We start from the raw sequence: 17,113 nt of genomic DNA on the forward strand, positions 1-17,113 counted from the left end.
AGCAAATCCAACAAGCCCAGAAAAGCAAACAGACACTGCAAACCCCTCACCTCAACCATTTGACACGAGTCTACCCTGCCTGCTGCCCATACTTTAAATCCTGCCACAGGAAGTCCGATGAAGGAGTCTTTTGCCATATGGGTATAATATTCCTGACTATTTTGTCATTTCAGGGTGCTGGAAACTAACTGAGCTTAGCCTTCCAAAGGGCAGGTGCATTGCTTTATGGACCTTTCTGCAAAACACATAGAAGTGGTGAGTAAAAGACAGGGAGGAAGCAGTGCTGCTGTTATTCACCCTGACAAGCAGGAGCATGCGCAGCGTCTCTGCGTCACTGCCGTGGAGGAATGAGACTCGTGGAAGCAAACACCAGCCGTAACTTCCTCTTTCCTCATCCAGCCACGTGCTTAGGAAGAGCTCTGACATCACTGATAGATTGATTTGAAGCAGCCCAGAGCGACACTTAAATATCACAGGTGTTTGCAAGGATTTTGTGTTCCAGCCACCACAATTCCTGCATGGCGTAGGAAGTGTTGGTTAACAAACTTCCTTTGTCTCTCTTTTATGTCACAGTTCTGACTTACTTTCTGCTTGTCTAATTTGTTGTCTAGAATTAAATAATATTTCCCGCAACCACTTTTCTTCCTTATGCTGATACTGAGACAGGTTTTCTGAGTTTGCTTATCTTCGTGTGAAGTTTGGGTGATTTTAGTCAACACCTTCAAATTTTTGATATGTTCAAATCAAATTAGCATCACTCAACTATGGAAAAAACTCAAGTCAGGTATTATGTAAAATTATCGGATAATACTGAAATGTTGAACACAGAGTTAGCCTAACCAATCCAAAGCCCGCTCTCTCTTTCTCTCCCCACACATACATGTACACGGGGTACACATAATCTGTTTCATTTATAAGTTTTCAAAATGTTCCTAAGGAATTGAAAGAAATACTGAGGCTTTGATTATTGAAGACCCTAGTTAAGTTATACTTATTTTCCTGCCATTGAGGAATCTTGGGCTCATCAGATGACTAATTTATAAAACAGGGGCAGTTAGTCTGCAGGTAGAGAAGAACACGCCTGGACGGCAGGGAAAGCTGGTTCCAAGAGGAAAGCACACCTGCAGAGGACGCTGGGAGACAGTTCTGGGGAAGGATGCCAACTGATAATGTATGCTGAGGAAAGCGTTTGCCCTTTTCACATGTTTTCTCAGTCCTTGGTGTAATGACGATAATTAATCTAAGAACTACTAAATGTAACATCGGCTCTCATTTGTCAATCCCTTAGCCTTATATATTCGAGGATGCTTCAGTCATTAACACACTCAGTCTTTATAATTAGATAAAATACATCATTAAGAAGAATACTAGCTAAACTGTGTCATTAATTTTGTACTAAAATGACTGACACGTTACATGAAGTCTGTATTTAACCAATAGAAGCCTTACTTGTCCGTAGTGAGTTTATAAAGCAGTATAAATTCAAGCTATATTTGATTTCTCCAAGCAATCAGCTTCTTCCGGTAGATTGCCTTGCCATGTCTCCTGTCACTTGAGGCATGCGGGCTGGTCCTTTGCTGAACCAAACTACACTTAATAAACCTTCCTTCCCACCACAGAATGCAGCCCAGGTTCACCATATGCATACTCCTCTGTATGAAACAGAAGGCATCACACATTTTAAGACTGAAACAGCTCAGAGAATCATTTCTTTTGTTTAAAAAAATGTAACTATTCTTTAATCAGATAGAAAACAGGTCTTTACTCACTTATTTCTTTAAAACATATTTCTATCACCAAAAAGATTTGTACTATGTGGGGGGAAACAAACTCATTGTCCTGAATAATAAATAGGAAAAAACAAGCTATCCTCATATATTAGGGGAAATATGGTGAGGAAAAATTCAAATGATCTTTGCACTCTGGCCTTCTGCTCTGTGTTGTCTTAAGTGCAGGTAGCCACAGTGGCTATACAGGAGATGTCTTTAGTGGGAAATGAGTGTGGTTTTAGTCTTCATTCCGTCAACACTGTAAAGTAAGGCTTTTGAAATCTAGTTTGCTTATGGGTTAAAAAGTTGATCCAATAGAATATAAACATCAATATTTTCCTTTATATTTCAGAAGATGATTTATGAAAGAAATGGGGAATTAATGTTTGTGGCTGACTTAAGTAGCCCTTTGTTGTTATTCCGTTTTACCGTCTACTTTACAGGAATAAGGTAATTTGACCTTCTGTGGAAGAGCCAGTGAAAGGCAGACTTTGAAGCTGCCTGGCACGGGACACATTGCCCTCCTGGCACTATTTAGGAGTCTCGGAAGCCTATGGACATGTGCTCCCCTTCCCCTGGAAGTGCTTCATCTCCAGCATGTTTGTTTTACAACTGGTAATGCTTGGCACAAACTGTCTAAGAGGAAGTGAGAAAATAGTAAACTAAAGTGAAAGACTTGCACTCAATTAAGCCCTATTTTTCAGAATAGTTTCATGAAAATGTAAAGGGATATATTGAGTGCATATTTAGCAATTTTCCTAATAGGTGCATAAAATGGGCAATGAAGCTTTCCTTTGCTTAAAAAGGAATCTTATAAAGGAGCTGAAAAATCAAGTGGAAGAAATTATTAGTTGGTTAATTAATTTACAGAGTACAAATTATAGCAAGGAATCATAGCATAATTTCCACAATTAATAAGTGACATGTCATTAATTATTTAATCACAAAAGTATAAAAATAAAAAATTATGTTATCTTGGCTATAGATTTTTCTGTTTTCTCTTTTAAATCATAATTTTAGATTACAAGTATAATGTACATTTATTGTAAGAACTTAAGCATTATTAATAATTTGCATATTTAAAAACAAACATCTATCTATCTATCATCTATCTATCATCTATCTATCATCTATCTATCTATCTATCTATCTATCTATCTATCTATCTATCTATCTATCTATCATCTATCTCTATCTATCTATCTATCTATCTATCTATCTATCTATCTATCTATCTATCACCTATCTATCTGTCTGTCTATCTATCTATCTATCTATCTATCTATCTATCTATCTATCTATCTACATACCTACCTCTATCTATCTATCTATCTATCTATCTATCTATCTATCTATCGATCATCTATCTGTCTATCTATCTATCTATCTATCTATCTATCTATCTATCTATCTAGATATCTATCTATCATCTATCTATCTATCTATCTATCTATCTATCTATCTATCTCTATCTAGATATCTATCTAGATATCGCTCTATCTATTATCTATCTATCTATCTATCATCTGTTTATCTATCCACCTATCTTTTATCACCTACTATCTATCTATGTATCTATATAGACTTAGCTGACTGGTTATAACACCACCTTTTCCCACCGGATACTTGTATTGACAATACACATTAAATTTTGAGACCTTCTTCAATGATTTATCTTGATTATCAAGCTGACTGGATTTAGAATCACCAAGGAGACACACTACTTAATGTGTCTGTAAAGGTGTGTTCAGAGAGAATGGGAAGGCCCTCTCCATATGTGTGTGGCACTGTCGTATGAGCACGGTCTATAGTATTCATCTTTCTCTGCAATGTGACTGGCTCCTCACAGTCTTACAGCTTTTGCCACCATCATGAACTATATCTTCATTTTACTCCATGAGCTGAAATCAACATGCTTTCCTATAAGCTACTTTTGTTAAACAACTGGCCAGAGAAATAAGAAAATTAATTGATATACCTCAATAATTTTTCCACTTTTTGTTTACTTTTGCTTATTTATTTCAATTCATTTATTACATTTGAAAGGTTAAAATTATAGTTTTATGAATTACTTTTCCATAGTTAGTAAGCTGGTTTCCACCCTGCTACTAAATGCATTCTCTGTTTCCATCACTCAGATATGGTGGTCTATACTTGCATTCCTAGTACTCAGGAAGATAACAAATTCAAGGTCAGCCTTGGCTACATATGCAGGGCCTATCTCCAAAACAAAACAAAAAATGTAAATATTTTGTCAACTTATAAAAATATTATACTGTATAGAAAATTTGATATTTCCTTAAATTTATTATAAGAGAATTAGGAACTTAATTTTATATTCATTTTAACTTGATACAAAATTTTGATTGCTATTTATTTATTTGTGCATTTATTTATTTTTTGAGTGTAGTGTTATTTGCATACATATGATAAATATGTGTCTATGTTTGTGTGTGCTCTGTGGTGTGTGTGTATATGAAGGCAAAGAACAACTTGTAGGAGTCAGTTGTTTTTTTCTCTTAACAATATGGGTCTCAGGGATTAAACTACAAGTAGCAAACTTGGCAGGAAATGTCTTTACCAACTAAGCCATTTTGCTAGACCTGTTATTCATATATATATATATATATGTGTGTGTGTGTGTGTGTGTGTATATATACATACACTTAATACACACACATATATATATATATATATATATATATATACACTTAAGTAAACTGTTATGACTTGAATTAAAATTTTGTCCTAAAGTACCATTAATTATTTCTGTATCATTCATTCTTTTGATCTAAAATGTAATGTGATATCTATTGTTGCTTTTAGAAAAAAATTAAATCTACATTTATTTATAAAAAAGTTTTATGATAATTTCTCATTAATTAGAAACTAGATATGAGCAAAATTGTTCATTTGTGATGTCACATATGTGGGATTCCTAAGGCAAAAGGTACATGTGCTTGAATTTTGTACACATTATCAAATTTCTTTTTATATCCATCAGCAATGCAGAAGAATGCCTATTTAATGCAGTGAAGTAGGTTATCAAACACTTAACATTATACTAGAGTGAAAAATTGAATCAATTAAAAAATTCATTTTCTTTCTTTTAAGTATATTTGAGCTATCCATATAGTGATAGGGTAGTTTTTTAAAAAAATTATTAGATTTTTTTTTGTAAAAGAAATACCAGTCCAAATCCCCACTCCTTCCCTTCCCCTCCATTCCCTCCACACACCCTCTCACCCTATCCCCATCCCATCCCCAGAGAGGGTAAGGCACATTGCTTTGTGGAAGGTCCAAGGTTCTCTAGGCTGAGCAAGGTATACATCCACAGAAAATAGGACCCCAAAAGCCAGTACAAGCAGTAAAGATAAATCCCAGTGCCACTGCCAGTGGTCCCCCAGTCTGCCCCAGCCATACAACTGTCAACCACATTCAGAGGGACTAGTTTGGTTCTATGCTTGTTCCTTCCCAGCAATAGAGGAGAGGGTGCCTAAACTGGCCTTGTCCTGTAGTCAGACTGATGATTGTTTTAAATATCACCATAGACCCTTCACCCAACAACAGATGGGAACAGAGGCAGTGACCCACATCGGAGCACTGGACTGAGCTCCCAGGTTCAGTTGAAGAGGGAAAGGAACGAGAATATGAGGATAGGTTTGTTTTATTCCCTCTGGAACACATATGAATTATTCATCAATTTATAAAATATAGATATGGGATTTTCCCTTTATGGATTTCTAATAGTACTTTATATAAGCAAGGGCACTTTGCAATATTAAGATTAATTTTTGTTCCAGTTTTAGATTTGTATGAAATGTTTTTGTAATTTTGCACAATATAGTGATTTTTTTCTGCCACTTCAAGATTATATATGAATTTGGACAGTTTTTCTTTTAAGAACATTATTTATATTTAGTGACTAAGGAGATAGGGAAATGGAGTTTGGATCTGCAAAAAGCCACATAAACGTTGAGTGGTCAAGGCAGCTGCCTGTGATTCCAGACGTGGAAGGTGGCGACAGCGATTCCCAGATCAAACTATCCAGAGAGGCTAGACATGTCTTCAAGCTCAGGGATTGATTGAGAGGCCCTTTCTCAATGAATAAAATGGAAGATCCGTGGAGAATAACAATAACCAGGGGCATCCATATGCATGTACATCCACATATGTATGCACACACATACCAAAATATGCATATACACACATGCTACCACACACATACAGAGGATGCAAAAAGAAAATTATAATCAATCTGATGAAATTTGTACTGAATTATAGGATATAAGTTTTAAAGTATTTTTTGGATAACTATTCAGTTGTTCTAACACATTTCTTCTACAAACCATCTCTGCAGTGATTTCAGTTATGATTTAATCATGTACCGGATTCTCTCTCACAGTTAAGTCTCTTTATGAACTTTTATTATATCTCATTGGTATCTTTGAATTAGGCACCAATGTTAGCTTTATTTTAATGACATTTTATTACATTTTATATACATAGACACATATATAGAAATCTGCGTATTCTTTTTGTAACTTGCCAATTTACTCAGTTCCAAAATATTTAATATTTAATTTTCTTATGTTTCCAAGCATATTATTGCATCTGTTGTATATGAGGAGTGTTTTACCTGTTTCTAATTTTTACTCCCTTTTCTACTCATGTTAACCTGGTTACCAGATGTGAGCCTCTGGTCTATCTGCAAATCTCTACCTACTAATATCTATCTACATCTACGTCTTTCATGTCTCTGTTACCTATTTCCCCATTCATCAATCATCTATTAGTTTATTTATCTACCTATCATCTGTCTGGCTATCTATCTATCTATCTATCTATCTATCTATCTATCTAATCTATCATCTTTTTATCATCCATCTATCCATCCACCCACCCACCCATCTATCTGTCTGTCTGTCTATCTATCATCTATTTATCACTACCCATCTGTCTATCATCTATCTAAAATAAAAGTGATATCATCATCCAAAGAATTTTTATTAAGAATTTCATTAGTGTGTACCTATCAAATATGATTCTTTTCCTTTTGGATGAGCATGATGTATTTTATCATGCAAAAACTCTCTGTTTACTTTATCAGGATGTTTGGTTCTTTTCTGTGGTGGTGAATTGTCACCAAGGTGGTGGTGGTGTGACTGTGGCTGTGTGGTGGTGTGACTGTGTGGTGGTGTGACTGTGGCTGTGTGGTGGTGTGACTGTGTGGTGGTGTGACTGTGACTGTGTGGTGGTGTGACTGTGTGGTGGTGTGACTGTGACTGTGTGGTGGTGTGACTGTGTGGTGGTGTGGCTGTGTGGTGGTGTGACTGTGTGGTGGTGTGACTGTGGCTGTGTGGTGGTGTGACTGTGGCTGTGTGGTGGTGTAGCTGTGTGGTGGTGTGATTGTGTGGTGGTGTGACTGTGTGGTGGTGTGACTGTGAATGTGTGGTGGTGTGACTGTGTGGTGATGATTATCACCGAGGTGGTGGTGGTGTGACTGTGACTGTGTGGTGGTGTGACTGTGGCTGTGTGGTGGTATGAGTGTGTGGTGGTGTGACTGTGTGGTGGTGTGACTGTGTGGTGGTGTGACTGTGACTGTGTGGTGGTGTGACTGTGTGGTGGTGTGACTGTGACTGTGTGGTGGTGTGACTCTGTGATGGTGTGACTGTGTGGTGATGATTGTCACCGAGGTGTGGTGACTGTGTGGTGGTGTGACTTGCTGACTTTTATATAATGTCTTTAATTGGATGCAGAAATGATAACACAATCTTATTTCTCAAATATGGAAGTAAGAGAAATTATAATAGAATTCTCGTGTTAACTATTCTCAAATCTGTCATAAACCCTACATGGTCAGAAAGCATAGATTTTAAAAGGCTGGTAGTCTGTGTGCTAACAAAGGATAGAATGCCTTACCCCAAATCTCTGAAGACAAACAATTTCCAAAGAATCTCAATAAAAATTAAGGCACGGTTGAAACTAGACCTGAACTCCTGTGAGACTCATTACCTTTACTCAATACTTGTAATATGATTATTATACATTTTTACAGAAATGCCATGTTATTCATTAAAGAATGTTACTTTACACCACTGGTGATATATAACTTATAAACCACACTTGCCAGTAAAATCTATGAACTAAAGACATTCACTATGAACTTTATTATATTTTCATTAAAAATTTTCACATAGAATCATAAATATTATTGTTTTTATTTTTAGTCTGAAATCTGTTTTTCTTTTTTTGACTCTTTTTTATTATTTAATTAATCTTTGTTTTTCTTCAGTCAGTATTGTGCTCTATTACAAAAGGGCTCATATCTTTCTAGCATCTTCTCTGGAAAAGTTTAGTGGTGTTTACATTGTATTTTCCTAAATGTATGATAAAACTTTTAAAATGTGAAATACAATAGTTATCTAAAGCATCTACTCAATAAGGAGGCTTATCGAATAATGAATAATGAAAGCCCAAGTCCACTGCTTTCACATCTCCTGTGCTCTAGCGCCCATTCCAGTCCCTGGATCATCATTTAAAAGTTGGTGTTAATTTTTCTAGAACTCTTCTTATGTTATGCAATGCATAGAAATAATAAAAGTATTTACTTATATTCAACCCTGATTAATAGTGAGTAGAGATTGAGCATTGTTTATATTTTGGAGCATGATATTTATGACTTTCCACATAATTTTGTTATGTTTATGATTAGTGTGAATTTACTGCATTAAAAATGTTAGATCTCTTCTCCCTTTCTCTTCTAATTTCTGACCCCTACAAGTAACAATTGAATCATTACATTCTCCTACTCCTCCTTCTCTGCTTCCCTTCCTCCATCTCCTCTCCTGCTCCCCTCTTCTTTTTCTCTGTGAGTATTTTTGAATGCACATGAATGTGTGAGTGTACCAAAATCAGAATTCTATACTGTGTGTCTTCCTCAATCACTCTTCATCAAGCTTTTTGAGAGCAAGCCTTCCAATGAAGCTGCAATTAACCAATTCATTGGACTTGCTGGTCAGTTATCTGATTGTTTCTATCCCTTATGCCTGGATTTCAGATGTTCTGACTGGAGAGATGGCTCAGGGGGTAAGAGCACTGGCTGCTCTTCCAGAGGTCCCAGGTTCAATTCCCAGATGTTCTTAGATTTTGAAATGGGTGCTGCAGATCCACGGGTCTTTGGGCTTGTATGGAAAGCATTTACCAGCTGAGCTATCTCTTTGGCTCTCATCATAACCATTCTACTGTATAACTAATATTAGGTGCCTTTCTATTCCCGTACAATTTAATGTACACTTAGTATATGCATCTCATTATAGATATATTATGCATTGCTGTGTTCTATTGTTTTAGATGGCCCAGTAAAATGTTAGTTTTTAAAGGCTGTGATGTATTTCACCACTTCACTGAAAGCAATAAGGTTTTGTTCCACCTTCTCAATCCTAAAATGCAGTGAAAATTTTGTGCATGAATGTGGGACAAAATGCTCATTGTACAATAGTCAACTTTAAAAGACATGAAAATTTTCATAGAAAATGCTTTTCTTAAAAGTTGTCCAAAATTTTCTCAACATTTTTCTGAACATTTTTGTCAATGTGAAGTGTTGCCAATATTAGAATATTATCAATACAAAATTGGTATCCTGTTCTTATAATTTCTGATTCATTTTGGTTAAGCACATTTCTCAATTTATTAGAAATTATTTTCTTCTGAGAAAATATTTATTAATTATTTGCTCATTTCTTACCCCATGGATTTGGTTTTTATTTCTTATTAATTTCAAGGAACTCTTTGTACATATTAGGGCTATCAGCTATTGTTCATGGTAAATCTTTAGAAGTGTTAGAGAATACAACGAGTTTCAACTTTTGTTTATATATAACCTGCCACTCTGACACAGTTTTCCTTTTTCTTTGCCCTTCTGTCTAGCCTACTACTTGCCTCACTTCCATGACGATTAAACTGGAAGAAAGTAGGAGTGCAGAGTTAACTATTTGAGTAGGGTTTGTGTCAACTTTAGCTTAGTTAGGAGAGAGATGAAGCTGCTCACTCGACGTGTATAGAGGGTTACGGGAGGGTCCTGGCTCTCCCAGATTTCATGAGGTAACTTCAGCGACAGAAATAATAACTGACAATAATCCAATGAAAAAATGTCTATAAAAATAAACTTAATGGTGTTGGTGCTTTAGTGATAGAAATATTTATTAACTTCTCACATACTTCATTTGCAAACTCATACCTTTGCCATCTATAAACATGGTTTCTAATGATTTAAACTTAAATTATTAAAATGATTAGAAGACTCAAAAGTTGCATGAATGATTAAGAATAAGAAATTGCTAAAAATGTTACTTCCCATTTAAAGAAACAATATACATTCTTGGTTATTGACCATATATGTTATGATCAGTTTCCAAATAAAATATTTATTCTACTCCCTAAACCGAAAATAAATACTAATTTATTACTTATTTTTGCATATTATTAAGACAAATAAGCAGCTGGAGAGATGGCTCAGTGGTTAAGAGGTTTGCTTGTTCTTCCAAAGGTCCTGAGTTCAATTCCCAGCAACCACATGGTGGCTCACAATCATCTGTGATGAGATTTGGTGCCCTCTTCTGGCCTGCAGGGATACATTCAGGAAGAACACTGTTTACATAATAAATAAATAAAATTATTATTAGGTATTATTTAAAAAAAAAACAAATAAACAATTACCCCTGTAAAGTGTGCTCATTAGTTAGCATGGAAAGGTCTGTGGATAAACGTATGTCAAAGTAACATAACATTATGACAGTTGGCAGTGTTTGAAAATGTCATGTTTTTTTCAAGGGGGCCTTTGCTTCATCAGCTCTTGAGGGTGTGCAGAGCTCATGTGTCCTCTGATATGATTATTATATACACCCTGCTTGGCCATTCATATCTTTCACTAATGTTTTTTTTTTTACCCGGATTACACTCACAGTTTTTCTTAATGCTGAACTAAATTAGTAAGAATGCAGCCTTTTTGTGGCTTGACCTTCAAGATGAAGAAATTAAAAATTCTCCTTCATTTTTAACATAATCAGAGAAAAGTTCTAGAAGTTTCGTGCTACCAAATTAATATTTACATTTCTTCGCGACTAAGTGGGATCTTGGGGGTGGGGTGGGTTGGGGGTAAAGGGAGATGGGGAGAGAAAAGTGAGAAGGGGAGGATGGGGGGAACTTGGGGAAACAGGATGATTGGGATAAAGGAAGGCTGGATAGGGGAGCACGGAAGCACAATTCTTACTTAAGGGAGCCACCTTAGGGTTGGCAAGAGACTTGAACCTAGAGGGGCTCCCAGGAGCCCAAGGCAATGTCCCCAGTTAGTTCCTGGGGCAGATGAGGATAGGGAACCTGAAATGACCCTATCCTATAGCAATACTGACGAATATCTTGCATATCACCATAGAACCTTCATCTGGTGATGGATGGAGATAGAGACAGAGACCCACACTGGAGCACTGGACTGAGCTCCCAAGGTCCCAATGAGGAGCAGAAGGAGGGAGAACATGAGCAAGGAAGTCAGGACCACGAGGGGTGCACCCACCCACAGAGACAATGGGGCTGATCTATTGGGAGCTCACCAAGGCCAGCTGGACTATGACTGAAAAAGCATAGGATAAAACTGGACTCTCTGAATATGGCGGACAATGAGGGTTGCTGAGAAGCCAAGGACAATGGCATGGGGTTTTGTTCCTACTTCATGTTCTGGCTTTGTGGGAGCCTAGCCAGTTTGGATGTTCACCTTCCTAGACATGGAGGAAGGGGGAAGAACCTGGACTTTCCACAGGGCAGGGAACCCTGACTGCTCTTTGGACTGGAGAGGGAGGGGGAGACGAGTAGGGGGAGGGGGAGAAGAGTGGGAGGAGGGGAGGGAAATGGGAGGCCGGGAGGAGGGGGAAACTTTTTTTTCCTTTTCTCAATAAAAAAAATTAATATTTACAAATTGTATTGAGACAAAGGAAAAGTATCACTGTTTATCTAGGGAAGAAATTAAATTGCATTTTATAAAATAAGAATTCTCAGTTTTGTAATAGTTGTTCTCGTTCTTTTTGGTGACAGTTGTCTCTCAATTACCAATATATTGTTTTCCTACTTTGTTGGCTTATGAATAACCTCAAAGCAAGGACTTTTGTATTACTTTTGTATTATTGATACTAAATTTTAAGGTTAAATATGATAGACCTGACCAATTTAAACATTTAGTTTCTATCTTTACTGCATCTTACTTTGGGCAAATTCTAATCAGGAAGTTGGAAAAATTAATCTTGTTAAATGAAAGATTTGACTGTCAAGACAATACCAGCATTTATGTAAAATGAAAAAATTGTTTGCCAAGTCACCAATATTTATAAAGATTTAAGAAAATACACAGAATGTTAAGGGACTATGTATAAATTAGGATCTACTGCCTCTACCTGATCCACAGGGCATATTTTTAACTTGTGCTTTTACTTTAATCTAAGAAGATAAGAGACATTCTTTTATGTAATAGTTTTTACTATAATGAACAAATTTATCATCTAATATAATAAGATCAGCTTACTATGTGCTAGAATTTTCAATACACTCCTACTTACAGTCTGTTATGATATTTATTTACCCTCCAGCTCTTCTACATATGTACAATCTGTGATCTGCTTCTATTTTCTTAACTATGCTTAGAAAATTAGCAACTCAAGTGTGGGCACAGTTTGTTTCATTAATAAAATACAGGTTTCAGAGGCTCTTACTGGTCCTTTTGATCAACGTCCTTTGGCAGTTATCATACTTTCTATTTTGAGAATAATCGTCAAATTAATGACATTTGATAATAAAACATCTCTTAATATTATGTTATAGCAAGAGTTAGTATTCCTACTTATTTAATCCAGATTCATTTCCCTTATTATTATTATTTTAATTTTTTATTTATTTATTAAAGATTTCCGTCTCTTCCCCGCCACCGCCTCCCATTTCCCTCCCCCTCACCTAATCAAGTCCCCCTCCTCTCCTCAGCCCAAAGAGCAATCAGGGTTCCCTGCCCTGTGGGAAGTCCAAGGAACCCCCACCTCCATCTAGATCTAGCAAGTTGAGCATCCAAACTGCCTAGGCTCTTACAAAGCCAGTACGTGCAGTAGGATCAGAAACCCATTGCCATTAAAAAGTAATAATTTCTTTGGAAGTACAAGATGAAGCAGAAATGGAGTCTGTAAACTATGCCAGGGATACAGCATCAGAAAACTGTGTACTTAGCATGAACTCATCAGTTTTATGAATAGATGTCTCAAAGCTTGTTCAATACACATGTGCAAAGAGAGTTTTATTTGAAGAAAAAATTCTAATATATGTAAAATGCAAGCTAATCTTGCATAATGACATATTAAAGATGGCTAGTTGAAATGGCCATCTGAGCATTTGGCTAGACATGAAGTCTAGATATTGTATAGGCTTGTGTTGGGTATCTGGGGTGATTTATTAGAAACATGCATTTATACTGCATCCTAAATACATGGACTAGAATCTCTAATTCTGAGGGAATGCTGAATGCATACTGTAAGCACTTGCTCTAAAAGCGGGGCAAAGTTAACAAGGGCCACTTGGGGAAGAAAATATTCGCAAGGACCTGCTTAGATGGTTACTTCCAAACCAAAAAAAAAAAAAAAATTCTCCAGTTAAAGACTTGTCAATCCCATTTTAAAAGATTGATTGGGTAGCTGAGCTTTCCTTCTTTTTATCCTTGGAGAAAATGAAAAATAACAAGTTCTCTTCTACTTTAGACCAACCATTCATATACTCCATGACAGTTACTTTTCCCCTGAGCCTTCTCTTCTGGACAAATTATGCTAACTCCTTCAGTCTATCCTCCCAAGTCCTATTTTTTCAAACATTAAATCATCTTACTGTTCTTTCTTGTATCTTTTCCAGTTTCTTTAAACCTTTTCAGAAATATGAAGTTTTAAATTGTGTATCTTTGCATATAGAATGCACGTTAGAACTTCAAGGGTGTATTTATTTCTGGTTCCTGAATTAGAAATGGTCACCATAAGTCAGCTGGATAAGAAGAAAATGAGAAGTCAAGTGAGCAGTTTAATAATGCAATGGACTATATGATAAGAAACAGGAAAGCCTATGCCCGGAAAAACATCAGATGGGGTTATGATTAGTGTTTTGGGAAGATACCAAACCACAAAATTTATTTTGAAAACAATAGGAGTCACTTTTGCTTTGTCTTTAAATAACATTATGCTATTTTTAAACTAATTAAACCATCTGTTAAGGAAAAGATTAGTAGGTGAGTTAATGTAAATTGAAAATGTATGTGTGTATGTATGTATGTACGTATGTATGTATGTATGTATGTATGTATGCATGTACCCTGAGACAGTCACGGATACTCATCCAAGAGCACATCAGTTCAGCCATAGACTAATAAGGGGGGCGACAACCACTTTCCCTTCCAAGTAGATGGGAATGCCCGTGGGGCATTTGTTGACTGTTAACTAGAGAAGTATTTCCTGTCTTTTGTCAGAACATGACCAGGAAGAGTGTGACTGTATGATCTTTGCTGATAGTGTCCTGGAAGACCATTGCTTTGCAATGTTTTCTCTATGGCACTATGATGATTTCAGATGACTAAAATATTGTAACTTTCTCAACTATTCCATTTCACAAGGGGAAAAAATGAATCCATAATCTTAAATACAAGTCACTTCCTCATCTATAGCAATTTCTGTGACAACAGGGCCCTTCTATAACAAAAATCTTGGTTACACACCCCGCCTCCAACACATCGGTTTTAGAATTTCTTGTTTGAATGTAAGCACACTTATAATTCAATTTATATTCTTGGACAACTTAAACTTGAAGTTTTATTTATGTTCAAATCCAAACTTGACATTTTCTCCATTTTCTTTGTCTTAGGATGCACTATATACCATGAAATTTAGAAAATGGTTTCACAGGTTCCAAAATAGTGAGAAATGCAATCAGTACAAAAGTTTGGTACTGTGTTATCTCCAACAGTCTCCTTATAAAATAACAATAAATAATATGGGTCACAACAAAGCTAGCTTTCAAGAACTCTAATTCCCCAGATGAGAAGCTACCCATCCCTAGTACATTTTCACTTTAAGGTTTCAGAAAAACATACATGCCAGTGCTGCCCATATTGAAAAGCCAGAAGCAGCTCTTAGAGGGCTCTTGCACTGAATGGCATGCCAGTGTGAAATACTGGTGCCTTGTCCTAACCCCGTCTCGAAAGCTAATGCAGGGCATTCTTACCATTTTTGCAGACAGGACAACACTGTTCTGGTTCATAGATTGGGTTGACACACTCAGGAACTGCGCAGTCTGCTACAACACAGTGAACTTCATTGCTGGGCTCACAGCGACACCATTCACATGGAGAGGGCTAGGAACAAATCTCAGATTAGCCCCTTTTCTCCTATGACTTAATGCTTGCACATTCATATGCTGTCAGAAGACAAGACATTAGTGTTTATATTGACTTTAATTCCATCCACCACTCATGTGTTCATTCTGTCCTCAAAGAAAGGCAACGTGTATACCTAAGCCAACATGAGGCACAGCTTAGGTCTCTGTGAATAATGAATGAGTGGTTCTACACCACTGCCCAACTTTGCAGAGAAGTTTGGACAGCAAACTTGCCATTTGGTTTCCAGATTCACTGTCTACTTTACCTTCCTCTGGGAAAGAAGATATTAGAACATATGAAATCAATTTTGCGAATTGGTCGTTTTTGCTTCCTAAGAAAGGTGAGTTTCTGGAAATGAAAAAATGGTGCATGCATATCCTGACCCTTCTTGTACACTTGTTCAAGGCAACTTAAGCTTAGATGGCAGCTTTTCAGTGTGAATGCTATAAAAAATTTATTTGGGATCCAAACATCCAGATTTAGCCTCCTGGAATAGTTTTTGAGTACCTTACCCATGCCTGCTTGCTTTGAGAAATGAACTAAAATCAATTGACTTAAAAAGCCACCATTTAAACAAGAGTTAAAGACTCTAAAATGAAGGGAAAATAATTAAAATGATACAATGCTGAAAGGAATTTTCATCTTTACAGTACTTACGAACCAAGAATGAATGGATTTTCAGTTTCTTTTCTATAAAATGCCAGTGACCTTTTCATCCTATATAGACCCTACCTCTACACTTCAAGCATCTTAGGTTTTGACTTTTAAGACGAAAGGTCTGCACTCTTAGAAGTCATACATTGTCCACACTTTTCTAAACAAGCTATTTGCTCTCAGGAACTTCTGCCTTAAGCACAATGCTGTAGTTCTATACCTACAAACTGATCTAATGGAACCCTCTTATACTCCTCTGGGGCTATTGTCCAAAATTCTCATCTATTCTTCCTTTTCTTGTAGACCAAGCTGGCCTTGAACTCGCTGAGAACCGCCTTATTCTGCCTCCGAAGTGCTGGGATTAAAGGCACATGCCACCACCACCTGGCCTGTTCCTGATTCTTTCAGAAGTAATTATCCAAGTAATTTGGGTAATCAATGTTCGCTGTCTCAAGTAGTTTGAGTGAGGTAGAAACCAATGCATTGCTTATTTAAAAAACTTATTTAATCTCCATTTTTTTGCTTGAAGAATGATAGCCCACTCTAATTGTCTTAGTCTTTGGATAAGAGGATTAGTTAATAGAAGCTGTGATAAAATAATGCTATGTTTAAGTGTGACAGATTGGTTTATTGAAGATAACACACAAACTCTCTACCAGTCAAATTTATGCTTTGTAGAATAATCCATCACATTATCCCATGCTTTGTCATGAACTTGAATTTTATTGTTTATTACTATATTAAGAAATTGTATATTATCAGTTTTCTCATTTCTGTTATACTCCAAGAAAGGAATTTTTTAAATTATCATCTCATAGATGACTGAATCAGTTGGCACAGGTTTAACAGTTTTCTAGGTCCTATGAATAAGCAAAGGGCAGAGATTTGAAAGTAGGGATGTGCCTGAATTCCATCCTGTTGTTTGACAACAAGAAACACCATCCATCATGGCCTCATTTGAATAACTGATATCCCGTGATCTTCGTACTTGTCCACATAAACCAGTTCCAGAGTAATAACAATAACATTGGGGAATTGGTTTATGGAGTGTATGTACTTCTTGTTGAGAAATTTACTAATTCCTGCAGTTAGTATATGAAAGTTATTGTGGGAATTTATCAGTGAAAATATGAGCTGTAATATTAGGGGGCATTTATTTAGTCTGATGGCTTATGTTAGAGAAGATTTGGTATCCTTACATTTTGAGTCCGGAATTATTCTTGGTGGAGTCTTATAGGAACTAACAAAG

General features: G+C 36.3%; 1 protein-coding gene across 2 annotated transcripts in view; it reads right to left on the reverse strand.

Annotated features, from left to right (window-relative positions):
* Vwc2l (von Willebrand factor C domain containing 2 like) overlaps positions 1-17,113 on the reverse strand; it is a 152,868-nt gene that overhangs the window by 112,503 nt on the left and 23,252 nt on the right. For both annotated transcript variants that reach the window (XM_026786440.1, XM_013351619.2), the window contains one exon: positions 15,057-15,186. In XM_026786440.1, the coding sequence (XP_026642241.1) occupies positions 15,057-15,186 (130 nt within the window). The remainder of the gene's footprint in view (positions 1-15,056; positions 15,187-17,113) is intronic.

Source organism: Microtus ochrogaster, linkage group LG4 (genome assembly GCF_000317375.1).
Source record: "Microtus ochrogaster isolate Prairie Vole_2 linkage group LG4, MicOch1.0, whole genome shotgun sequence".
NCBI lineage: Eukaryota > Metazoa > Chordata > Mammalia > Rodentia > Cricetidae > Microtus > Microtus ochrogaster.